The 27,038-nt window shown below is 40.0% G+C and overlaps 1 protein-coding gene across 1 annotated transcript; it reads left to right on the forward strand.

Moving 5' to 3' along the window:
* Positions 1-2,024: 2,024 nt before the first annotated feature.
* Positions 2,025-6,493, forward strand: KRT24 (keratin 24). Its single transcript, XM_032428886.1, has 8 exons — positions 2,025-2,645; positions 3,460-3,542; positions 4,074-4,230; positions 4,713-4,874; positions 4,973-5,098; positions 5,420-5,637; positions 6,003-6,133; positions 6,332-6,493. The coding sequence occupies exons 1-8, from the start codon at positions 2,025-2,027 to the stop codon at positions 6,433-6,435; spliced, it is 1,602 nt and encodes a 533-aa protein (XP_032284777.1). The 3' UTR covers positions 6,436-6,493.
* Positions 6,494-27,038: the final 20,545 nt, after the last annotated feature.

Below are 27,038 nucleotides of genomic sequence, written 5' to 3' on the forward strand. Positions count from 1 at the left end.
TCAGTCGTTAAGCGTCTGCTTTCAGCTCAGGTCATGATCCCAGGGTCCTGGGATCGAGCCCCGCATCGGGCTCCCTGCTCAGTGGGAAGTCTGCTTCTCCCTCTCCCACTCCCCCTGCTTATGTTCCCTCTCTCACTGTGTCTCTGTCAAATAAATAAATAAAATCTTTAAAAAAAAAAAAAAGTGTTTGAAGCACCTTCTCCACCTTGGAGAGATGGCACCCTCCATAGAAGAACAGTAACACACCACTACTGTGAAAACAGGGCAGGCAAACATAAAAGCTAAATCCTGAAGAACCACACAGCAAAGGGAATTATCACCTATTTAATAGTGTGTCCCAATCAAAGACAGTCCACGGAGAAATTAACAGAAGGTATAATGCTGGATAACAGAAGATCGATGATAAAGATTAAAGCACACACATAGTTTAACAGAGACTGCCAAGATAAAAACAGTTTTAAATAAGCAAAAGTCAGCTACTTGAGCATAAAGCTGAGGCCAAGAAAGATTTTAGAAACATCTACACTTTTTTTTTTAAAAAGACACTTTTATAAAATTGTGGTAAAGCAAACATAACATAAAATTTACCATCTTCACATTTGTGTCTGTTCAGTAGTGTTAAGTACATTCATATTATTGTGCAAACAACCTCCAGAAACTCTTTTCATCTTGCAAAACTGAAACTCTACATCCATTAAACAACTCCCCATTTCCCCTCCACCCAGCCACTGGCAGCTACCATTCTCTTTGCTGTCTCTGAAATTGACTAGGCTAGGTACTTCATGTAAGGGGAGTCGTACTTAACAGGAGTTGTCTTAACAAAAAACAAAACAAAACTTTTAAACCAGAGAAACTACCAGCAGAGGCAAACGGAAATAATCTAAAGTACAAAGGGACAGAAAAACAGGAAGCAGAAAGTGAACTGGGGAGGATTCTAGATTTTAGTATCTATAAAATGATCCCAATCATAACATTAGTTATGGGAAGTGGATACATATCTTTTCTAAATATCTTTTCAACAAAAACAGAGAAAACATGAGCAGAAAGTAGACTGGGTGGGGGGGACTCCACATTTTAGTACCTGCACAATGACTCCAGGCATAACATTGGTTAGCAGAAATGGATTCAGATCCCCTTCTACAGATATCTTTAAAACAAAGATGAAATCAGCATCATCTTAGTTTCTTAAGATTTGACTCCAAAAAAGGAAGTTGGTGTCACCATCTCAGCCTTAGTCAGAATGAAAAGCATGTTTGTACCATCACACCAGTGACAATTAACCCCTATCTAAAAATGTTTCCAATCTTTCCCGGACATTCTCTGCTCAAATAAACATGTTGCTGAGATCTAATAGTACACACAGAGAAGACTATTATATTTAATTTTTTCTTCTTAACAGTGAAAATACCTGATCTGATCTCAGAATACAAAGAAAACTTCAACACAAACGTACCCCTAGAAATACGCTGATTGAAATAATCATAGAGGACAAGTAAGTAAATCTAAAACTAATGCTGATGCTAAAGCTAACTTCAACTTTAAGAGGATAATATGAACAAAAGTTATGAGTTTGATGGGAAATTTCCATTCTCATCATATTAAGTATTTTAATTGCATTTGCTAATCTGGGGATGTGTTCTTCAATTGGGAAATCATGAAGCAAAATGAATAGAATTACTCTTTCAGGAAAGAATTATAAGTCATCGAAACCTCTGAAAGATTAAAACTGTAATTCTGGAAAAAAAAAAAAAAGTTTTTGCTTTGCTCCACCTTATTTTTTTCTGGAGATAGTAAATGCCCGGAGGCTCTGACCTAGCTTCAGAAAAAGAGCCAGTAGAGTGGGTTCACGAAAAAGAAATTATCCAATTGCAGATTAGCAAAACTATAAGAGGGATTAAGAAGTGACACAGAAAAGGAACACCCTGAAAGTGTGTATATAAGGGCCAAAAAGGCAGCTTGCAAATCCATGCTTCACTGGCACCTCTCCTCTTCACCTGGACAAGCTAAACATTTGCGGGAGCATCATGTCTTGCTCGTCTCGTGTCTCCTCTTCCAGGGCTGGAAGCAGTGGCTTGATCAGGGTGTCTGCTGGTGGAAGCAGCTTCAGCAGTGGAAGCAGATGTGGTCTGGGGGGTGGCTCTACCCAGGGCTTCCGAGGAGGAACCGGCAGCTGTGGCCTGAGTGGGGGATCAAGCAGTGGATTTGGAGGCAGCTTTGGAGGAGGTTTCGGTAGCTGCTCAGTAGGGGGTGGTTTGGGAGGAACTCCAGGCTCTGGGGCTGGTTTTGGTGGAGGTTCTGGCTTTGGTGGGGGTTCTGGCTTTGGTGGGGGTTCTGGCTTTGGTGGGGGCTCTGGAATTGGTGCTAGTGGAGGCTTCTACAGCTATGGGGGTGGGATGGGGGGTGGGATGGGAGGTGGTGCTGGCGATGGCCGGCTTTTCTCTGGAGGTGAAAAGCAAACCATGCAGAACCTCAATGACCGCCTGGCCAGTTACCTAGACAAGGTCAGAGCCCTGGAGGAGGCCAACACTGATCTGGAGAATAAAATCAGAGAGTGGTATGAGAAATTTGGGCCTGGGTCTGGAGATGGTGGATCTGGAAAAGATTATAGCAAATACTATGCAATAATTGAAGATCTCCGGAACCAGGTGAGACACTAACCACTACTGAGTTTCTATTATTTCTGTATCTTTTGCTCTTATTCAGATCATATACCGTAATGAAGATTTCAAGTCAAGGAATTATTTAGAGACATATTTGCTTGTTGTATATGTAAAATGGGACTTGGTGTGTTTTAACTATGACAGTATTGTATATGACATCCAACCACACTAATTATCTGTTTGCATCTCAAATTTGAGTATTTCTACATAAGAGCAAAATTTATATCATGTGCGAGGCAGCTAATGAACATGTACATATAAGAATGGTGGCAATGAGTCAACACTAGCTTAATCTGATATTTTCATGATTAATTCTGGCAGGTTGACATATTTTCGTGTCTTGCTAGATTTAAATCATCTTTACAAACTGTTTTTCTTCCTAGAAAATCTGGGTGCAAATATTGTATGAGCATGCGGCAGAATCTGAAATGTTTAGCCACTGCTGTATGGGAAGTATTTTTTTAAGGACTTTTTAGAAGTAAAATTCATTTTCTGTACTATTTTCTGAAAGAACTTACAGAATAATTGATTCTCCAAAGCAAGAGAAATAAGCAGAGGGCTGTGCTCTGTAAAACAACATTCCATGCCTATTCCAGTAAATGTGCAAACTGTTCCTTTTTGCAGAAAGATGTAGTCCAACTACACCAGATTATCAATAAAGATGTCATTACTAAGCAAGTTTTCAAAGCAATTTACCTTTAAAAGCCAACTCCAAGGACATCCATCTACCCTCACAGGTGGGCATGCGGACACAGGTAGAAAGCATCCATGATGCATTCACTATTATTGCCTTTTCTAGATCATCACTGCCACTATTGAAAATGCTGGGATCGTTTTGCAGATCGACAATGCCAGATTGGCTGCTGATGACTTCAGACTGAAGTAAGAAAAGCGAAGACTTGCAAACAAATGTTGTGGGAAAAATAAAATGCAATCTGTCTGTTTCATTTAGTCTAAATTTAAAGAACTATCTTTTAGGGGATCAAGACCTAAATTTACAAACATTCCAAGAGTAAATTTTAAAAACCATCACTCCACTCCAATAAGAAAACAAAAAAAAAAAAAAAAAAAAGAGGCAAATTAAGGATGAAATGTTTGTTCTAAAAAAAATTAGCTGTCAACAGAATTAATATTCGGTTCATAATTTTCTTTCCAGGGGAAAAATTCCTAAGAGAAAACTTAGTAGCCTTCGTTTATCAAATAGCTCAGAAGGGGGTGCCTGGCTGGCTCAGAGAGGCATGGGGTTCTTGATCTCAGCTGGGGTCGTGAGTTCAAGCCCAGCGTTAGGTGTAGAGATTACAAAAATAAGTAAGTAAGCAAACAAACAGCTCAGACAAAAAATCTTTTTCTTGAATATGGAAGAATGGATGGACTCTGAAATGCTCTATCCTGTCCTCCTGCTGTCCTTTCCAGGTATGAGAATGAGCTGTATCTCCGGCAGGCCGTGGAGGCCGACATCAATGGCCTGCGGAAAGTTCTGGATGACCTAACCATTACACGCTCTGACCTGGAGATGCAGATTGAGAGCCTCACTGAGGAGCTGGCCTACCTGAAGAAGAACCACGAGGAGGTAGGAACACGTTCCACATTATTAAATGACTCTGGCCTACCTATTTTCCCCCACATCCATTCTGTAAAAATAAAATAAGTTCTATCTAAATGGATTTCCAACTCCTATGATCAAGGAAAAAAGTAGTCATGGGCGCCTGGGTGGCTCAGTCGTTAAGCATCTGCCTTCGGCTCAGGTCATGATCCCGGAGTCCTGGGATCGAGCCCCACATCGGGCTCCATGCTCCGCAGGAAGCCTGCTTCTCCCTCTCTCACTCCCACTGCTTGTGTTCCCTCTCTCGCTGTGTCTGTCTCTGTCAAATAAATAAATAAAATCTTTAAAAAAAAAAAAAAAAAGTAGTCATGAGCAAATTATTTCTCAATTTAGTGGGAAGCGAGGGTAGCCTTTAGTGTCCTAGTTTCAATTTTTTGTTGGCTACGCACATTTTAAGAAGTCTTTGGTTTTCTGTTGTTATCACTGTTGTCCTTTTCTCTCCACGCTAGGAAATGAAGAGTATGCAAGGAAGCTCCGGAGGGGACGTGACCGTGGAAATGAATGCTGCTCCAGGAACTGACCTGACCAAGTTACTGAACGACATGAGGGCACAGTATGAAGAGCTGGCTGAGCACAATCGCCGCGAGGCCGAGGAGCAGTTCAACAAACAGGTAGATTATCACTGCTGGATGCCTGAGCCGGCAGTCACACACAGGCCACCTCCTCTCATTTCTTCAGCCTGCAGCGATGGCATTTTCTTTTTCTCTAGAGTGCATCACTGCAAGCACAAATTTTTACGGACGCGGGGGCAGCCACTTCTGCCAAGAATGAGGTAACAGAACTGAAACGCACTCTGCAAGCCCTGGAAATTGAGCTCCAGTCCCAAATGGCCACGGTAAGTGCAAAGAGGTTTGCAACATCTCCAACAGGGAGTTAAGCGATCCCATTTTCTTTCTTTGCCAAGATGTTCCACTTGGCACATAATGAAAGCAGCATTAGGAGAACTCGCTTGTGGCTGTAGAAAGCCCAAGACATTCCAGTTAAAGATAATGTACTTCCATAGAAGATTTAGCTTAAAGAAAAACAGTCATGTCAACAAAAATTAAGGAAACAGTGATAGAACAATATAGGTTGTAACTTGAAGGTGTACTTCTCTGAGCACCTTATAAAAAAACGAATTTTTCATCATGGAGTTTTGATTTGCTTTTTCTCTTAGAAAAGCTCCCTGGAAGGAACCCTGGCTGACACAGAAGCTGGCTACATGGCTCAGCTGTCAGAAATCCAGATGCAGATCAGCAACCTGGAGGAGCAGATCTGCCAGATCCGGGGCGAGACCAAATGCCAGAAGGCAGAATATGAGCAACTGCTGGACATCAAGACCCGCCTAGAGATGGAGATTGAGACCTACCGCCGCCTGCTCAATGGAGGGGGAGGGTAAGTGAAAGTCATGAGCCCAGTCAGTGCATTCCTTGGTGTACTTATGTTATGAAACCAAGAAGGGGTCTGGGGGCTGGACTTGGTTTACAAAGTCACAGTGGGGCACCTGCGTGGCTCAGTTGGTTAAGCGTCCAACTCTTGATCTCAGTTCAGTTCTTGATCTCAGGGTCGTGAATTTAAGCCCTGTGTTGGGCTCCATGCCCAACTTAAAATAATAATAATAATAATAATAATAATAATAAAAAGTCACAGAGACACAGTCCAATCAGAAGACATTTACCTTCATCAGGGAGAGCCCCCTGCATGAAGGGTTTCTCCCACCTTTGCAAACTACAAAGGAAAACAATTCTTTTTTCCTCTAGTGGTTCTGGTTTTGGAGGATCTGATTTTAGAAACTCAGGATCCAGAAATACAGGACCCAGAAACATGGGATCTAGGGATTTGTCCATATCTGGTGACTCAAGATCTGGAAGCTGTTCTGGCCAAGGAAGAGGTAAACATTTTTTAATGTTCATGATCATTTTATAATTTAAAAGTAAAGGCATGCTTCATTTGTCTTATAAAAAGTATATACTATAGTTTACAAAATCTTAACCCAGAGAGAACTTACTTAAAGAATGCACCTGAATGTCTCTTGATCTGGGTTTCTGTGATCGTTTCCAGACTGACATTGTGATTCTGTGATTTTCAGAACCAAACAAGACCAGAGTGACTAAGACCATCGTGGAGGAGGTGGTGGACGGCAAAGTCATCTCATCTCAAGTCAGCAATGTGTCCGAGGTGAAAGTTAAATAAGCAATTTCCAGATCAGCAAGAATGTCTTTTAGAGAAAAACTGGAAGGACACAAATGAATAAATCATGTCAATCTCACCATTTTTCTGGATAACTTCAGGCAAAGTTTCCATCCAGAAAGAGATGACCAAGCAATTTTTCTGAATCCTCTTTTTTTTCTTATTAGAACCTTCTTGAAAAAGTTGAAATGACAATTTTGCTCTAATTGTTTTCATGCTTCAATAAACTTACTTTTGCAAGTTAACTAAATGCTTCCTGAAATTTTTAAAGAAATTCAATATTTTACCTAGAAATAAAGCTATCAGTCACGATCTCGCTTCATTGTTATGTTACTAATATTAATTCATTATTTATATAATACCCTCTTCATAAAAATCAAGATTGTAGCCATGTGGTATGTGGGCATTTCTAGCAACATCTCACTGGAACTTAGTGATAGCTGAAATTAGACCTTAGCATCCCTCAAAAAAGTCGTGGGAAATAAGATGGGATATGTGATAGGGTGCCAGATTTCTGAAAACCTTGAAAGCCCCAAAGAGGAAAGATCTCAGATACTTCTACCCTTAAAAAATCTAGCCACATCTCTAAGCCAAAAATTGTCACTTAGCCAAGTTGGTGTTTCCTTTTCCCACTCTCCATTGCTGAAGTTCTTACCCCTGAATCGGCCACATGGCTCCATCTTGTCTTGCTTGGGATAATGAAGCCCATTAAAGTAGGGCAGGAGGTGGTACAGAGTCAGTCCCAGGAAGAACCAGACACAGGACAAAGCCAAGCTGGGTAAGGCCTTTCCCACTCAAGGAATTTAATAGGGCCAGATCACAAATTAGAGAATCAACCCCACAAGCCAGTCCTCGAGAAAAGAACTTGAGACTTGGCACAGAAAGGCAAATTTAAAATTACAAAGGATAAACCTGAACATAATTTATGCAAATCGTACCTTCAAATATAAAATCAGTAAGAGCTGTATGAGCGTATCAAACTTTAATAATCAAAACAACCCAGAAAATGTGGTTTTTCATTTGCTAGGCATTTTGAATAAAACCTAAAAATGAACCTGCAGGCACACTGAGACTTCGGCTTAAATAGATAACCACAGAACAAAGTTAATAGCTAAGCACAAAACCACTACTCAAAAACAGCAATGTTGTCTTAAATCAAACATATGTTTCCCATCAAGCCATTACAGTAAATTAAACCTTGGATATTTGTCCTGTACTGAGAAGTTTAGAAATATGAACCAGCTGACCTAGGCTGGATTAATGGTGGGAGGACACAAATGGAAACCAGTTGTGTGCAGGCTCCAGCCCCTTGGGTCATCATGGCCACACTGGGGAAGCCTCTCTCCGTGAGTCTTCCCAGATGTAGTCTTCTAGTCCTGTACCACCTGGTACCTACATTGATGGCTGGTATTATCCTCATGTCAGAGCAACAATATGCAGCTACTCTGAAAATCATCTTTAGGCAAAAACCCTCATTCTTTGTTTCCTTGGCATGTGTTAAGATGCTGCATTTGTACTAAATGATCATTTATAGAAAAGGCCAGAACATACTAAGATGCAGTAGGGTATGTTTCGAGCATTTCAATTTTAAAAGTGAAATTACTGAACCATTTTAGACCATGAAGTTTAGAGTACTGAATAAAATGTTAAGGATAGGGTGTTTGCACATTATGACCTGCTCTAAAATCACTTCAAAACCACATGACATAAAACTGCATATGTTTTATTCTGGAACTCTAAAGTTCAGCAATCCATCAACTTTTAAATGAGAGTGGACTTACTCAAGAGGAGGAAGAGCCAGTGCCCACTTGCATAAGGATTTTCATCTGTTGACTTTTGATCCAGAGATTCATATAGTTGTTGTCATTCTGACCTCAAGGGACAATGGACAAGAATGGACATGGTATCCATCCTCACAAAGATTAGAAGCAAGAAACAAGGTTTGTAGTAGGCAGAGAAGAAGAAACAGCCAAAGGATTTGAGACTCTATGGAAAGTAGCCTAAACTTGCTTAATGACTTCATGGAATTAGATGCTGTTCAAAAGACCTTCAAGAGAAGACGAAGTGATGAATATAAATCACCCAGAATGTAGCTCGAGTAATATTTTCCAAATAACCTCCTCAATTAACAAAATACTACTGCATGTAATACACTTTAAAAATTTATCAGTGGCTCAAATGGGACACTTGAAAAATATTGGTCAAGCCCTTTTAAAAATAATTTACTCATTTGTAATATCAATGGCAATATGAAATGGTAAGGTGGAAAGGAGCAAACACTGAGATAACACTTCAATCAATTGTTTTTATATTAGCATTTAAATGGCATAGAGAGGACAAGCCCAGAATGTATCACTGATCTATCATGTATAAAGTACATGGATTCCTGGGGAGTGGGGGGGAGGGTGTGTTTATTTCATTAACCAAATCACAAGGAACATGAAAGGATACAGGAGCTCATTAAAACTGCACTAGGACTGCATCGCACGGCCCCAGCTTGCTTCTTACTGACACTGTAGAGCTAGGGAGTGTTTCACAACATCCCAACCTCTGTCAATTCATTCAAAACCCTAACCTTAGAAACATGCACTGCCTTTAGCTTTACTCATTGCTTGCAGCTAGCTGTAAAATAAATTACTTCAAATGATTTTATATTAGTTTTCCTAAGACCAAGAAGTCAGATTTTTTAAGTCTCCGCGATGGTTTTTAGGCAAACAATGGCTTTGTGGCACCATTTTGAGATAAGGTAACTGTGCTTTCCCCGCTGAGTGTTCCACACCCAAAAGTTTCCATGAAGATCAAATATTAATACTTGTGAGATCTATAATAACAACATAAAAATCACAATTTTTTTCCAACTTTTATATTTAAGATTTTATTTTTAAGTAATCTTTACACCCAATGTGGGACTTGAACTTACAACCTGAGATCAAGAGTCACATGCTCTACCGACTGAGCCAGCCAGGCACCCCTACAGAGTTTTATTTTATTTTATTTTATTTATCTTTTGCCCTTTTTTAACTTTATTTTACTTTAACTCAATTAATTAACATACAGTGTATCATTAGTTTCAGAGGTAGAGTTCGGTGATTCATCAGTTGTATATAACACCCAGTGCTCATTACATCATGCGCCCTCCTTAATGCCCATCACCCAGTCACCCCATCCCTCTACCCTCCTCCCCTCCAGCAACCCTCAGTTTGTTTCCTATGCTTAAGAGTCTCTTGTAGTTTGTCTCCCTGTCTGATTTAATCTTGTTTTATTTTTCCCTCCCTTCTTCTATGCTCCTCTATTTTGTTTCTTAAATTCCACATGAGTGAAATCATATGACAATTGTCTTTCTCTGTTTGACTTATTTTGCTTAGCATAATACCCTCTAGTTCCATCCATGTCATTGCAAATGGCAAGATTTCATTTTTTGATAGCTGTGTAATATTCCATTGTGTGTGTGTGTATATATATATATATATACACCACATCTTTATCCATTCATCTGTCGATGGACATCTGGGCTCTTTCCACACTTTGGCTACTGTGGACATTACTGCTATAAACATTTGGGTGCATGTGCCCCTTCAGATCACTACATTTGTATCTTTGGGGTAAATACCCAGTAGTGCAATTGCTGGGTCATAGGGTAGCTGTATTTTCAACTTTTTGAGGAACCTCCATACTGTTTTCCAGAGTGGCTGCACCAGCTTGCACTCCCACCAACAGTGTAGGAGGGTTCCCCTTTTTCCACATCCTTGCCTACATTTATTGTTTCCTGACTTGTTAATTTTAGCCATTCTGACTAGTTTGAGGTGGTATCTCATTGAGGTTTTGATTTGGATTTCCCTGATGCCGAGCGATGTTGAGCACTTTTTCATGTGTCTGTTGGCCATTTGGATGTCTTCTTTGGAGAAGTGCCTGTTTATGTCTTCTGCCCATTTCTTGATTGGATCATTTGTTCTTTGGGTGTTGAGTTTGATGAGTTCTTTATAGATTTTGGATACTAACCCTTTATATGATAAAACATTTGCAAATATCTTCTCCCATTCTGTCGGTTGTCTTTTGGTTTTGTCGACTGTTTCCTTTGCTGTGCGAAGCTTTTTATCTTGATGAAGTCCCAATAGTTCATTGTTGCCTTTGTCTCCCTTGCCTTTGGAGATGTGTCTAGCAAGAAGTTGCTGTGGCTGAGGTCAAAGAGGTTGCTGCCTATGTCCTCTTCTAGGATTTTGATGGATTCCTGTCCACATTTAGGTCTTTCATCCATTTTGAGTTTATTTTTGTGTGTGGTGTAAGAAAAGGGTCCAGTTTCATTCTTCTCCGTGTGGCTGTCCACCCTACAGAGTTTTAAAAATTTGACTGGTGGGGCGCCTGGGTGGCGCAGTCAGTTGGGCACCCAACTCTTGGTTTCAGTTAGGGTCGTGTTCTCAGGGTCATGAGATCGAGCCCCCCTTTGGGCTCCATGCTCACTGGGAAGTCTGCTTGAGATTCTCTCTTCTTCTCCCTCTGCTCCTCCTGCTTGTGCACTCTGTCTCTCTTGCTCTCTCAAATAAATAAATAAATAAATCTTTAAAAAGAAGAATAATAATAAATACAAAGTTGACTGGTGACTTTTATTCCAATCTCCCACGTAGAATAGAAATTCTTCCTGAAAGATTATTCTAGGCCTCCAGTCTCTGGTTAAAGGTGCCCAGAGCTCGCAAAGTTCATGACTTGGGAAGGCAGATCATTCGATTTAAGAACAGGTCTAAAGTTAGAAGTGGTTTCCTTACATGGAGCCAGATCTGTCTCCCTGTGTTAACTTCCAGCAATTTGATGCTGGTTCAGGCCATGTGTCTTTTCTTTTCTAAACAAAAATCCTGATTTCCTTAAGTCAAACAGAGAAAGACATGCATCATATGACCTCACTGATATGAGGAATTCTTAATCTCAGGAAACAAACTGAGGGTTGCTGGAGTGGGGGGTGGGGTGGGAGGGATGGGGTGACTGGGTGATGGACACTGGGGAGGATATGTGTCCTGGTAAGCGCTGTGAATTGTGCAAGACTGTTGAATCTCAGATCTGTACCTCTGAAACAAATAATGCAATATATGTTAAGAAAGAAAAAAAGAAGAAGAAGAAGGTAGCAGGAGGGGAAGAATGAAGGGGGGGGAATCGGAGGGGGAGAAGAACCATGAGAGACAGTGGACTCTGAAAAACAAACTGAGGGTTCTAGAGGGGAGGGGGGTGGGAGGATGGGTTAGCCTGGTGATGGGTATTGAGGAGGGCACGTTCTGCATGGAGCGCTGGGTGTTGTGCACAAGCGGTGAATCATGGAACACTATATCTGAAACTAATGATGTAATGTATGGGGATTAACATAACAATAAAAAAATTTTAAAAAAAATCCCGATTTCTTGAGCCATGTCTTCTCTGACATTGTTTCCATATTCTTCGTTATTCTTTATTAACTGGACCACACATGTTCGATATTACAGACATATTTGCAATTAATTAGTCCTCTTAAACTATGGCACCCAGAATTAAACACAAAGATCAAGAGCACTGGGAGAATGGCCCCTGGGCTTTTGTAAATCTTTTGATATAGTCTAACTTCAGCGGCCACGGCATGTTCACAATTGCTGAGCTGGAACTTTGACAGAGAGACTTTATCCTTCACCTGATGTTCCCCCTTTCTTTTTTAACTCACGGAACTTCCTTTTATTATTCCATTTGCTTTACAAACTCTTACCAATTGGGGGTCATCATTTTACCCTGAAAGTTTTTAAAATATAGTTTTGATTCTCTCATTCAACATATTAAATATGTTTGTATCATTTGGAAAAAATGCAACAAAGCCGAAAACACAAGCCATACCACACCAAAGCCCCCCACCTGCCAATCACAAATATCAGCTTGCCATCAATGTTTCCTCAATAAGCCATCTGAATATTTTATTTTATTCTGTGTTAAATTGTTTCAATGTTAACAAAAGTTTTAAGAAATGTTTACTTGGTGAGTAGGGTGTTTGAAGACATAGGAACAGGCTCAGAGTCCGCTTAAGTAAAACGAAGCAAAGGTCATGTGGGGAAAGAACATCAGGTGACACGGAATTTATATACCAAAAAATATCATCTTTCTAGTGTGACAGCTTTAGTTAAAGATGATAGATGATAGATAGATAGATAGATAGATAGATAGATAGATAGATAGATAGATGATAGATTTATTTCACTGCCTCTGACAATACACGTAATGAAGAAGAATGTGTTTTGTAATATGGAAATCATGGGGGAGGGGCTTCCCGTTATAAAAAGGCGTCTGGAGAGAGGAAGTAGGGTATGTTATGCTTATTATCTCCAAGTTTAGGTAATCTGCTGCAATTCAAAATCTGCATACGTTGAATTTACCTGCAGAAGGAGCTAGGTGTAGCCACAGCAGAGGTTTACAAGAACCTGGAGAAACTTAAAACTGCTGTTTAATGGTTAATCAAAACATTATAGTGTATCAGTTTCTCCTTTTCTCTTTAACTTTCTTGGGGGTCCTGCACTTTCATAAAATAAGAATATACTGTTAGATATTATTAATCACTTCAAAAGCCCAAAGCAGGCTTTGAGAAAAATTTAAAACTTAAAATTTTATTTTCTTACAATTGACAAAAGCAAGAAAAAAAATAACAGAAGAATATTAAAAGGAATCTGACCATTTTCTCTTCCTACATTTTATTCTTATTTAAGACAGGATACATACGGTAAGGATCTACCACTTTCTGTTACTTCACCAGAAATCCCTAAAATTGGTTTCAGATACCTTCATCTGAAAAGATGGTATATTTATCATATAATTCCAAAGGAAAATAAATTGTTTTAAGCACAGTCATCAAAATGCATGAGGACAGAAATTCAATAAGTGAAAATACACGTTTAAGTAGGCTGATAGCCTGCAAATGTTATCTGCTTCACTTCTCCAGTGAGAGATAATAAATATCTGAAGGCATTTTCTGTGTTTTAAAATAAATAAGACACTCTATGGAGTTTAACAAACAATTAACAAAACGATAATTTAGTATTACAGATGTCACTGAAAATCTTTCAGGTGATAGTATCAGAGACGAAACACCCACTTTATCAGCTAGAAAAGGAGGTACTAACTGATAACTCCCTAACACTCTCCTGGACGTTGGGCTTTGCAGGATTGAAACCCTTCCATCCTGTCCCATTTTGCCCAAAAATCTAGTCTATGGCAATTAGATTCTGATCACAGGAAAGGAAGAATCCTAGTGTTGGGGGAAGTGGCTCAAGTGGCTCCTCAGGTGGAGCTTTTCACACCAACTTTGGGGGTGCCAGCAAGGGAGGAGGTGAGGGTGGGTTGCTCCCTGATGAGAAGGATACGATGTGAAACCCTGTGACCCTCTCGCAGTCTGCCCGGACAAGATGGCGCTCTGGAGCAGGCAAGCAGTTCACTGAATATAAAATCAAAGCATGGTGTAAGAAATTTGGACCTGGGGCAATGGCCAAGAAGTAAAACAGGACTAAAGAAGTATCACCAGATAATTGAGGAACTTAAAAACAAGGTAAGAAATCTTGCTACAGCTGGACGACAGAATGACACGAAAAATGACAAAATATTAAAAGATGGAGACCATTTTACACCGTTACCTGTACTTTCCTCAATTTAACCAGATTAAGGAACTTAACAAGCAACAGAATATCCTTCTTAGCTGCATTCAATTTTTTTTTTTCTAATTTGCTTACTTTTCTATAGTTCATGTCCTGGAAGGAATTATAGAGATGTTTCAAAAATACTTAAACAAAATTAAGCTAAGTAAATTGCCTGCAGTTGCTGTATCCTCAAAAGGAGAGACAAATGCTAGAAAGATATAGACAACTATTTAATGTATTGGTCCTTAAAGAACCACATACCTATAAAACTTCTGTGAAGACCCTGACGCAGGCCTTGCTAAATACCAGTGCGCAGAAGTTCAAAATGTGAGTGCAACGCATGGTTTTTTTGTGTCCTGCTTTTCCATATATCAAATGCAACCGTTTGGTTGCACCAGCTTCACGCTCCAGACTGACAATGTAAAATGAGCAGCGGGACGCCTGAGTGGCTCAGTCGGTTAAGCGTCTGCCTTCGGCTCAGGTCATGATCCCAGGGTCCTGGGATCGAGCCCCGCATCAGGCTCCCTGCTTGGCGGGAAGCCTGCTTCTCCCTCTCCCACTCCCCCTGCTTGTGTTCCCTCTCTCACTGTGTTTGTCAAATAAATAAAATCTTAAAAAAAAAATTTTTAATTTAGGGGCACCTCGTGGCTCAGATGGTTAAGCGTCTGCCTTCGGCTCAGGTCATGATCCCGGGGTCCTGGGATCGAGCCCCACATCAGGCTCCTGGCTCAGCAAGGAGCCTGCTTCTCCCTCTGCCTGCCTCTGTCTCTCTCTCTCTGATAAATAAATAAAATCTTAAAAAAATATATTAAAAAAATAAAATAAAATAAAATGAGCAGCTGAAGACTTCAGACAGAAGTCAGGTGTGGTTACCTTCAACAGCACAACAGAAAACATAAGCTATGGAGAGAAGCAGTAGGGGACGCCAGGCTTATTTTTATACTGGAATCACAAGTGACAAAAGGAGTATTATTCTTTTTAGAAATAAATGAAATCCTAAAGATGGGAAAATATTTTAGCCGAATACGCTAGAGAAGGCCATTATTTACAAAAACATTATGGTGGTTCCGTGTTCAAAGAATCATCACCTAGTTTATAAGTAAGAACTTGTATGAATTAAGTATGTCCTAAGTGAGATTCCTAAAAGTACCATCATGTGTTTCTGAAGATTCTTTAACTCCCTTCTTTGCATGTGTACAGGGCCCTCACAAACAAGAGGGAAATAGTGTGGCAACTGTGTCCTAAGAAATAAAAATGCTAGAGGGCTTTTCCTCAAACCTTTTAGTGTTTCATATGCAGTGCCATGGTACCCCCTCCCCCCAAAATGTGAAATGTGAATAGCAAATTATATTTACAACAAATATTAAACTGAAGCTTAGCATCTCTGGAACAGTCCTTTAAAAGATTGTTCAGAAAAGAGTATTAACACAAACCTAATAACCACTGAGAGAATTTGAAACTTTTTTCAGGTCTGGGTCTGAACTGGCCCTGGGCCAGAATGTGGAGGCTGAGAGCCGCGGCCCGAGCAGGGTCCAAGATGACCTCGCTTCTTCCAACACTGATATGGAAATGCAGACTGAAACCTGGCAGAGGAGTTAGCTGATCTCATGAAGAACCACAAGGATGCGTGTGTCCAGAGGCTGAAGTGTAACTTGCCTCTTTCTTATTTCTTGTCTTCAATTCCAATTAACAATGAGGTTAAGGAAAATTCTTTTTTTTAAGATTATATTTATTTATTTATTTGTCAGAGAGAGAGAGGGCATAAGCAGAGGGAGCGGCAGAGGCAGAGGGAGAAGCAGGTTCCCCGCTGAACAAAGAGCCCCATGCGGGGCTCGATCCCATGACCTGAGCCGAAGGCAGACACTTAACCCACTGAGCCACCCAGGCGTCCCGAGGTTAAGAAAAATTCTAATAAATGAAGTGAATTCGAGTGCCATCATGGTTGAATCCCCTGATGGTTGTTTCCCATTCTGGAAATTGAAGGTCCGCCAGAAATTGCAGGCTCTGACAGGCGTGTGGAGACGGTCGTCACACCTGGAGCTAATCTAACCGAGTTCCTCAAGGACATGAGAACACCCCGTGAAGCCCTCACTGAACAGAATCACCAGGATGCTAAAATTAGGTTCAACAATAAGGTAAACTAAAAACACAGTCAAGGTCAGAAAATTAGAACGACTCCCCTTCCCTGATAAATGACTCTGTTTCATAATGGCATTTCAGAGCAGAGTGCTACTTCAGCAGATCGCATCCTAGTCTGCTAAGATTCAGATGAACAAGCTAAAGTGGACTATTCAGGCCATGGAGTTAGAACCATAGTCTGCAGGAGCTCTGGAATGTAACAGTCTCCTCCTGGGTGAATGTGCCAAAAAACCTATTTGTCCTCACAGGTGATTTCATGATTTCACCTCAGCAATAGGTTTCCAAAATATTATATTCCCTAATGAAATTTATTTTGAAAAGCTCTTACAATTTTAAGATCTTTGGCTTCTTAATTACTAACTCAGGAGAGTGTTCATTTAATATATGAAAAATATCTAGAACAAAATTAACTCCACATATCAACCCCTATTTTGAAAATACTCCAGCGCCTGAATCAGCTAAGACACCGCAAGCATGTCAACGTGAGCTCGCTGTTAGAGAAACACTGGGCTGGCTCAGTTCCAGAATGAGATCACTTGTTTCTATCTCCAGGTAGGTGGTAAAGCAGGACTCCTGTCCGAAAGCTTAAGAGAATTAATCTAGGTAAAATGTCTTCATGAAGATCCACCTAGGATTTCTTCAATATCAAGGAGTATATATGTTGTGTTTTAATTAAGAAGATTTTATACATTTACACTTGAATTACAATGTTTTCTTTTTTCTTTTTTTTTAAGATTTTTTATTTATTTATTGACAGAGAGACACAGCGAGAGAGGGAACACAAGCAGGGGGAGTGGGAGAGGGAGAAGCAGGCCTCCCACAGAGCAAGGAGCCCGATGCAGGGCTCGATCCCAGGACCCTGGGATCATGACCTGACCCAAAGACAGATGCTCAACTGACTGAGCCACCCAGGCGCCCCACAATGTTTTCCTTTTTAAATCAATTTTCAGGGGCACCTGGGTGGCTCAGTCAGTTAAGTGTCTGCCTTTGGCTCAGGTCATGATCCCAGAGTCCTGGGATCGAGCTCCGAGTCGGGCTCCCTGATCAGAAGTGAGTCTGTTTCTCCCTCTCCCTCTGCCACTCTGCCTCCTTGTGCTCTCTCTCCCTCTCAAATAAATAAACAAAATATTTTTTAAATAAATAAATAAATTTTCACTTGTACTCCCAAAAGACAAGATTATTTGTGATAAGCATTTATCAAGTATCTGATGTTTCAGAAGCTGTGAGATAGGAAACAGGATAGCGGTGGCATTTCTCTCTTCTGGGAAGCACACTTTAACTATAAGGAAGTTTTTATTAAACTAATTGCATTAGCCAGTTGTTATATTTTGCATCAGCCTGGTAGACCTGAGCCCCAGTCCTAGGCTGCCTCTAAACTCAGTGTGTGACCTTAGATAAGTCACTCTTCCAAAAGTATCCATCTCTAAACCTCATTTTTCCTTTATCTATAAAACAAGGGAGTTGGTGATCCATAAGGTGCTTTCCAATTCTAAAATCTATGACTCTATGCAACTAAATTTTAAAAACAATAAAAAAAATCAAGGTGGTGAAATGAATGTTAGAGTGAATTAAAATTAGGTCAGATTCACTCTAATTCAAGGGGTTTGCTGAAACTTCTGTAATACATAACATCCAATGTCAGGTTCTAAGGTAGGGTGTATCAACGTTGACACTCTAGACATTTGAGGTTGGATAATTCTTGGGCAGAGGGTGGCTGTCCTGTCCAACCTTATCGGTTGTAGCAGCATCCATAAGTTTTATCCACAAGATACCAGTAGCATCCCCTATCACCCTTTGTGACAACCAGAATGTCTCCAAACGTTGCCATATGCCCAGAAGAGGAGCAAAGACACCCTTTTGAGAATCAATGCTCTCCATATGCAAGCAGGATTTTCATACTCCACGAAAGCAAGTGCTCACCATGGTTTGAAATGCTTGGCTTGGTGCAAAACACACGAAGTGAAGTACCCTCCTTCTCTCAAATCTGAAAACTTCACCCCCTTGGGGCCCCTGGGTGGCACAGTCGGTTAAGCATCTGAGTGTTGGTTTCCGCTCAGGTCATGATCTCAGGGTCATGACAACGAGCCCCTTGTTAGGCTCCGAGCTCAGCGAGGAGTCTGCTGAGGTTTCTCTCTCCCTCTTCTTCTGCCCCTCCTTGCGCACATGCCCTCTTTCTCTCTCTCTCTCTCAGATAAATAAATCTTAAAAAAAAAAAAAAAAAATTCACCCCCTTAAAACATGGTGTCCAAGTGGAAAAGTTTATCTCTGTTTCACTTGAAAGAGAAAGGGCTAGAATAGAGAGAAAATGGCTATGCATTGTGTCTTCTTTCTTGCAACATAAATAGGAACACTTTGTGATACTTATCTGCCTAAATAACTCTTTGTTTCATCTTTTCTCTGAGGGAAAACTGCAAACTTCACGTATCCTCAGAAAACATACACCGAAGCCAGGCCGACAGAATCTGAGGCCAACTACCAGACTCAGCTTTCACAGACCCAAGTGCGGATACTGACCCTGGAGATCCAGGTCCTCCGGGAGGTGGGGAGCCAGAGTGCAGGCTGTCAGCAGGTGCTGGACATCAAGATGTACCTGGAGGATGAAATGGGGACCTACCGTCACCTGCTCCAGGGATGGGGCTGGTACGTGGGAAGCAGTGAGTTTGGTGAAGAAGGGGAGCAGGTGGTGCTGGGGGCAAGTATAGGTATCTAGTTGCTCCTATTGACGTTCTTAACTAAATGCAACAGTATTATACCACAAGGGCTGAACACACGTCCACAAGGTCCATCCGGTAAGTACTATTTTTAATGCCCCCCTTGCCAGGTCTATAAAGGCAGTGACCAAGGTCTTGATTCACATACCCTCCCCTCCCCCCGCCCCAGTTCCAGGCATTATCATCCCGCACAAGACACTCCACAAATGTTTGCCCAACTGAACTGAAGTTTAGGGTATCACTGTGGCTCTGCTTTCCCTGCCCAGAACACAAGCACATCCTATCCAACATATTATATGCTTAACAGTCATTCGGGGCCATGTAATTCAAAACGAGGAGGAATAAAAACACAGAAAGTTAAAAATTCAATGTCTTCAACTCAGAGTCTTTAAAAACAGTCCTGGGTATTACAATTTTTATGACTATTTCAAACAATCAATATAGAGTATAAGATGTGCTATTTTTCTTTTCAGTCGTGAGTTTGAAACTGGATCAGAAAGAGGAAATAAAATCAAGGGTAAGTTCGATAAGAAAAATTTTCCATTATCCAATTTCATTTTCTTTGGAGGAACAGTATATTTGGGTCCAAGAGAGTTGTTTTTTATATGAATTTGTCACTTATATTAAGCAATTAAAGGCATATGAAACCAAGCTCTGATTGTGGAATAGTTTCAACTGAGATATTTATCAATATATTTTTTTCTTCGAAATGTACACCTGTATAAGTAATAATAAATGTCCTAGAAGCTTTTACTACATCATATTTAAATGCTTTCCTTCCAACATTATTCAACTCAAAATGTGGGGAGACATTTTATTTTATTTTATTTTATTTTATTTTATTTTATTTTACTTTATTTTTGAGAGAGAATGTGGATGGCAGCAGAGGGAGAGGGAGACAGAGAATCTTAAGCAGGCTCCATGCCCAGCGCAGAGCCTGACGTGGGGCTCAATCCCACCACCCCGAGATCATGACTGGAGCCAAAATCAAGAGTCAAGACACTTAACTGACTGAGCCACCCAGACGCCCCTGGAGAGACATGTTAATGTACATTTACTCTGAAAGGTCAAAAGAAATAAAGAAGGAAAGGAGACAGACTAAATAAATAGAGATGCTTCATGGAAGACAAAATGGGATGAAACCAGGTTTAAGCTAATAGGTGAGTTTAAGACCATTTTTCAAACTGCAGATTTTGACCTGTTAGTAGATCTTTAAAAATATTAGGTCCCAGTCAGCATTTTTAAATGGAATGAAATAGAAAACAGTAAAGTACATGTTAGCTATGAATGATAAATATTATTTTACAAAAGTTTTGTTTTAACTATATATACATGTGTGTGTTGTGTACTGATGTTACAGCATAAAATGCATTTCTCTTGTGGGTTGTAAAAATAAAGTTGGAAAGCTACTGTGTTGATTTGGTTTTGGGGTTTTGAGGGGTTTTTTGGCAACCTGTCTCTATCTCTATCAGTTCATCTTCCATACTGCTGCTAGAACCATCTCCAAAATTTGGATCACATCATTCAGGCACTGTTCCAAGCATTTTATACATGTCAACTAATTCAATTCTCACTATGGCCCTATGAGATAGACTATTAGTATCCCCATTTTACAGATGAGGGAACCAAGACATGGAGCAGATTAAGTAAGTTAGCTAAGGCAGTCAGTAAGTTACCTTTCCAAGTTTCTGTCACAGGTCCCTCTGTGTATGAATCGACAGTCTAGAAAGAGAAAGAATATATGTAAATACATAAGTTTATAAATAATAAAGCACTAACCGTAATTCTGACTAGATTTTATCAAAATCACTCCAAATTAGTGAAGCTTTAAAAAGTAAAGATCAAGGGGGACCTGGGTGGCTCTGTCGGGTTAAGCATCTGACTTCAGCTCAGGTCATGATCTCAGGGGCACAGGATTGAGCCTCTCCCTCTGCTTGTGCTCTCTCTCTCCCTCTCTCTCAAAAAACTAAATAAAACCTTAAAAAAAAGTAAAGATTGAAATCAATGAGATTTATACACCTATCTTTCTATTTAGTAGGTAGTTAATAAGTGCTCAATAAAAGAGCTCTTACTTTTGATTTAGGTGGAATGCTCTATCAATTTCCTTCATATCCATTAACATAAAATTGGTATTTCATTTTCCATATTTTCTTTTCACAGAACCAACAAAAATATTCTAGTACAATTGTTGAAGAATTTGCTGATGGCCATCATTGTCTCATCACAAATAAAAGATGTTCACCAAAGACCAACTTAAGGAGCATCACACAAATCAGCCCACAAAAAGTAAGACAAATCAAGGACCATTTAATCTTGGTCATGAATGTAGGATAAGCCATGCAATGTTTAGAGAGTCAGACTGAAAGAGATGTGAAGACCATGGCATACATTCAAACAATATTGATCTTTTAACAATGGGAACAAGAAATGTCACCAAGATATTTGGAGATCTTTTTTGGCTCATATATAAGAAAGTCATATGAACAGATTCACTTGATTTTGAAGTTTTTTTAATCTTTGTGAATTTACCAAAAATGAGTAACTCAGGAGGTCTAATTCTGAGTCTGAAGCAATCAACCTGGGTCAAGTGCCTGGCTAAACACTCTAGATAGTAAACAATAAGTATTCCCTTCTAGAAGCTAACATCCAGCTGGAATGTAAGAGATACTCATGAAAAAGTTCAGTGGCATCAGAATATCACATAGCACCAAAATTAGTAGTACAGATGATAAGTGCCAAGGGAATTCACAGAGGAGAGTTCAATATGGGCCAGAGAGGCCAATGAAAAGCTCATAAAGCTCTAAAGCTACAATAATATAACAGTCCATACTCATCAGTGAGCAAAAATTAAAAAGACAATATCAAGTGTTGACAAGGATGTGAAGCAACTGGAACATTCTGCAACTGGAACTCAACATCTACTACTGATGGGAGTATAAATTAGTGCAACCACTTTGGAAAACAGTTGTTATTATCTACTACAGTTAAAGAAGATACACTATGAACCAGAAATGCCTTTCTTTCATTCATTCATTCATTCACCAAAGTAAACCCTAAAAGATTAACACTTAGGATTTCTCAAAGAGAGCTGAAAATGTTTCCCTAATTCTCAAACGATGCTGATTTCAATGGCCATCCCTTCCAAGGTATGACTCACTAGTTTTTCTGGCTACTTGGAGAAGTTTCAAAGGTAATGATTTTTGAGGGTAACTGAGCTTGTTGTACCTGCATGTCAACCTATCACCAAATTTCATTTCAGGAGTCAGCAATGATAGATGTACTGAGCCACTGGTGAGATGAGGTATTTGGGGGGAAAAAAAAAAAAAGCAATTAAGAAGGAGTTGAAGCTTAATGGATTAGTATAATGAATTTTTCCAAAGGCAACAGTGTGAAAATATTCATAAAAGGTGTGGCAGAATGTGGATTCACTGAAGGGCAACTATTCTGGCCCTACCAACCGTTTTGTTTTTTCATACAGACTAGACTAAATATCGGAAAGTTCATTAATTTCCAAATGTAATTGTTTAAGATTTAAGCCAAAAGACATCTTAAAATGTATTAAACTTTAAAAAAATGTTTTTTACTGAATAGACCAGTGGTGTAAGAAGCCAAAGAGAAACAAAAGTCAAATTGAGGAGCCAAAAAATTTAAAGGAAACAAAAAACATTCACTAATTTCAGAACACTTTGTATCACCAAGGAGCATAGTATTGCAGAAGACTACAGTCTTCAAGAAATCAGCAACTGTGTTCAGCACTAAATCAGAAAATGAATCATGCACACTTTTATCTTAATACCAGATTATTTTTAATAGCTCCAAACTTATTGATTGTTAACTATGTGAAGTTATAGTTAAAAGTAAAAAGGTAATATAGCTAAACTATCAAAGGTATCAAATAGAATCATATAGTCGAAAAGAAGGGGTTTTGATTTACTCAATCTCTAAGATTGACACTGAGAATTTATTGGGCGCCTGGGTGGCTCAGTCGTTAAGCGTCTGCCTTCGGCTCAGGTCATGATCCCAGGGTCCTGGGATCGGGCCCCGTATCGGGCTTCCTGCTCGGCGGGAAGCCTGCTTCTCCCTCTCCCACTCCCCCTGCTTGTGTTCCTGCTCTCACTATCTCTCTGTCTGTCAAATAAATAAATAAAATATAAAAAAATAAAATAAAATAAAACACTGAGAATTTATCAAAGAGAATAGGAAATGTTTCCCTAATTCTCAAACAACGCTGACTTCAACAAACATATCATTCAAAGCGTGGTGGCAAGTTTTGTGGCTGCTTGGGGAGGTTTCAAAGATAATGATTTTTGAAGGTCAAAACTACCGATCCCAGCATTTTCTCCAAATGCGTAAAATTATTCACAGAGATAGAAGTACTATTTTCACATAAAATGATATGATCTATAGATGTAATTATGTTGCATTAAGCTGAATAATTGCTGGGTATGCTGGATTAGTGTCTTTAATCTGAACACAGCCCACGCCCAAGAGGAAAAGATTCCCATTCTATCCTAAATATACAACAGTAATCCCTAAGAAAGCAACGCTTCTCTTGGTTATATGATGAGAAAGTCAAAACAAACCTGAACCTGGCAATGAACATTTCCAGAACCCAAAACATATTTTTGAAAGAAGTTTAACAACCTTCACTTAATTTTTAAGACAAGATATAAAGTCAATAAAAGATTATCTACTCTGATATTCATTCATTTGTTCAAAAGCATTAAATGAACATTAAGTCTAAAGGATTAATGGCAAAACCCATTAAATTAGTGGGAGTTGGGGCAGGTTCCAAAGAAATATAAAACATGCATTCTGTGCCCTTGAGAATTTCACAATTTAGTTAAGGAGAAAATAATTACCAAGCATTTTGAACCATACTTGAAAGTTGTGGAGAAATAAAATTTTTATTAATCTATACATTTTAAGTGCCATTCATTTAATAGTCAAGGTTAAATAGTACCTCCTCCAAGCCAGTGGGGAAATAATTTTTTTTTAATTTTTTTGTATGGCTAAAATTTCTTTTGCAAAATGTCTTTTTGTAAAAAGCCTGGATGTACCTCTTCTGAGACTCCAGTTCTTTTTTTGGGGGGGGAGGGGTTGTTTTTTATTTTTTATTTTTTTTATTTTTATCTCCTTTTTTATTTAAATTCAGTTAATTAATGTATAGTGTATTATTAGTTTCAGAGGTAGAGTTCAGTGATTTATCAGTCTTATATAATACCCGGTGCTCGGGGCGCCTGGGTGGCTCAGTTGGTTAAGCGACTGCCTTCAGCTCAGGTCATGATCCCAGGGTCCTGGGATCGAGCCCTGCATCGGGCTCCCTGCTCGGCCGGAAGCCTGCTTCTTCCTCTCCCACTCCCCCTGCTTGTGTTCCCTCTCACTCTGTCTCTCTCTCTCTCTCCCTGTCAATTAAATAAATAAAATCTTTAAAAAAAAAAAATACCCAGTGCTCATTATATCATGTGCCCTCCTTAATGCCCATCACCCAGTTACCCCATCCCCCTACCCCCTCCCCTCCAGCAACCCTCAGTTTGTTTCCAATGACTGAGTCTCTTATGATTTGTCTCCCTCTCTAATTTCATCTTGTTTTATTTTTCCCTCCCTTCTCCTATGATCCTCTGTTTTGTTTCTTAAAATTCTGCGTATGAGTGAGATCATACGATACTTGTCTTCCTCTGATTGATTTATTTCGCTTAGCATAATACCCTCCAGTTCCATCCACATCGTTGCAAATGGCAAGATTTCATTATTTTTGATGCCTGAGTAGAATTCCATTGTGTATAGATATAGATATAGATATAGATATAGATATAGATATATCACATCTTTATCCATTCATCTGTCAATGGACATCTGGGCTCTTTCCACACTTTGGCTATTGTGGACTTTGCTGCTATGAACATTGGTGGGACTCTGGTTTTTATATATCAAGCTTACTTAGAAAGAGGTCCACAGGTATCTACAAGTCCGAATGTCCTACCATGCTCACTGTGTCCTCCAAAGCTGTAGAACCGATCTGAGCAACTGGAAGGTGCTCATATACTTACAGACTGACCTGGAAGGTAGAAGCAAAGGAAGAAGAGAAAGACGGGGAGACAGAAAGAGATGCCTCTGCAAGCAGCTGTCAGGGAGCAGAGTCTGGTCCAGAGAATGTTGGGAGGCTCTGCAATGGCAGCCCCAAAACTAAGGAGACAATGGGCATCGTGGAACAATAAGGCAGAAAGAGGCACAGGACGCAGACAGTTGCTTCTGGAGCAGACACATTCAGCCACAGCCAGTTTGGGCAGTGGAAGGGCATTTGTTTTTTTAAGATTTTATTTATTTATTTGACAGAGAGAGACACAGCGAGAGAGGGAACACAAGCAGGGGGAGCAGGAGAGGGAGAAGCAGGCTCCCCGCCGAGCAGGGAGCCCGATGCGGGGCTCGATCCCAGGACCCCGGGATCATGACCTGAGCCGAAGGCAGATGCTTAACGACTGAGCCACCCAGGCGCCCCTGGAAGGGCATTTAAACCTGAAAATAAAACTCAGTAACTCAAGTCATTATGTGAAGACCTATAAGCAAAAATAATACCTAAAAATATACGAACTTGAGTTACAGATAAGAACTGTGTCATACCTTTGAAAGCAATCCACTCACATCTCATGCTGCTCACACAGTCTGTCATGGGGAGGCTACTGGAGAGGACAAGAGGGAAACCAAAGCGGGGTCCTGCATGCAGGGCATGTGAGATGCATAAATGCTCCATTCTGAGGACTACACTGTCCCTACTATAACAGTTGCGCAGGGCGACATCCAGGACCAGGAAGTGACCGGCCCTATAATCAGAGAAGGTTCATACTGAGGCACCAGCTTGCGGAGGTAAGGATGGAGAGGAATCTCTGTAAAGCCTCACCTCTGCCATCATCAGCCATCCTCTGGTTTTCTACTTACGGCCTCTTCCAATTTATTACTTCTATTTACCAGAAAAAAAAAACTCCACACGATGACCAATCACACCATCTCTGATAAGGGTTCAAAACCTAGCATATAACATCTTCCCAGGTATGCCAAAATGTTCCCTCAAAAATTTTTTTTGTTTACTGATTCTGGACATTTCATATAAATAGAAGCATACGATATGTGTCCTTGAGTGTCTGGCTTCTTCTTGTATAATGTTTTGAAGGCTCTTCCGTACATCAGTACATCATTCGTGATTACGGCTGAAGAAAATCCCGTTGTATGGATATACCACAATTAGTTTATCCATTCACATGTTGATGGACACTTGGGTTAGTTCCTTCATTTGGGTAGTATGATCAGTGCTGCTATCCATAAAGACAAAAAGCAAATCGATGGTTACATAGGCTGGGAGAAGAAGGAAATGTGGAGTGACGGCTTGATAAGTACAGGCCTTCCTTTGAGGGTAAGTGCTTCGAAACTACACGGATATGTTGGTCACACAACACTGTGAATGTACTAAATGCCAATGAACTACACATTTTTAAAATTCTATGTTATATAAATTTCACCTCCGCTAAAATATTTTTTTTTAATTTCAAGGCAAAGCCTCCACCACCACCTGCCGGGATTTTCTTGCCTAAAATGTGGGTTAAACTACAAACAGAGAATGTTATATATTTTTAAATAGATTGCCTGTAACATGTAGGTCATCCTTCAAAGCCAAGGTTGTAATGATCACATTACACACGTGTTCTCAAGATAAACGAAACAGATCACAAAGACAGAAAAGAATCTCGCTTCAAGCAGACAGAACTCATTACACACATGTTCTCAAGATAAACAAAAACTAGTTCTCAGGTAAAATGATTTGACAGCATCATTTGTCACATGTGGCTCATCCTAACTTTACCCGGCAACTGGGGTCACCACCTGTGTTAGCTAGTAGGTTTTATATAAAGCTCCTCTTGGGCGCCTGGGTGGCTCGGTAGGTTAAGCGACTGCCTTCGGCTCAGATCATGATCCTGGAGTCCCGGAATCGAGTCCCGCATCGGGCTCCCTGCTCAGCAGGGAGTCTGCTTCTCCCTCTGACCCTCCCCACTCTCATGTGCTCTCTCTCTCTCTCTCTCTCATTCTCTCTCTCAAATAAATAAATAAAATCTTTAAAAAAAAAAAAGCTCCTCTT

The sequence above is a fragment of the Phoca vitulina genome, unplaced genomic scaffold (assembly GCF_004348235.1).
Source record: "Phoca vitulina isolate PV1807 unplaced genomic scaffold, GSC_HSeal_1.0 scaffold40, whole genome shotgun sequence".
NCBI classification, from domain to species: domain Eukaryota; kingdom Metazoa; phylum Chordata; class Mammalia; order Carnivora; family Phocidae; genus Phoca; species Phoca vitulina.

What these genes read in the sequence shown, in the direction of transcription:
- KRT24 (XM_032428886.1), top strand. Translation starts at nt 2,025, where the DNA reads ATGTCTTGCTCGTCTCGTGTCTCCTCTTCCAGGGCTGGAAGCAGTGGC. An exon ending in TCCAGTCCCAAATGGCCACG is followed by an intron (nt 5,099 to 5,419) that starts GTAAGTGCAAAG and finishes TTTTTCTCTTAG; the next exon opens with AAAAGCTCCCTGGAAGGAAC. An exon ending in CTGTTCTGGCCAAGGAAGAG is followed by an intron (nt 6,134 to 6,331) that starts GTAAACATTTTT and finishes TGTGATTTTCAG; the next exon opens with AACCAAACAAGACCAGAGTG.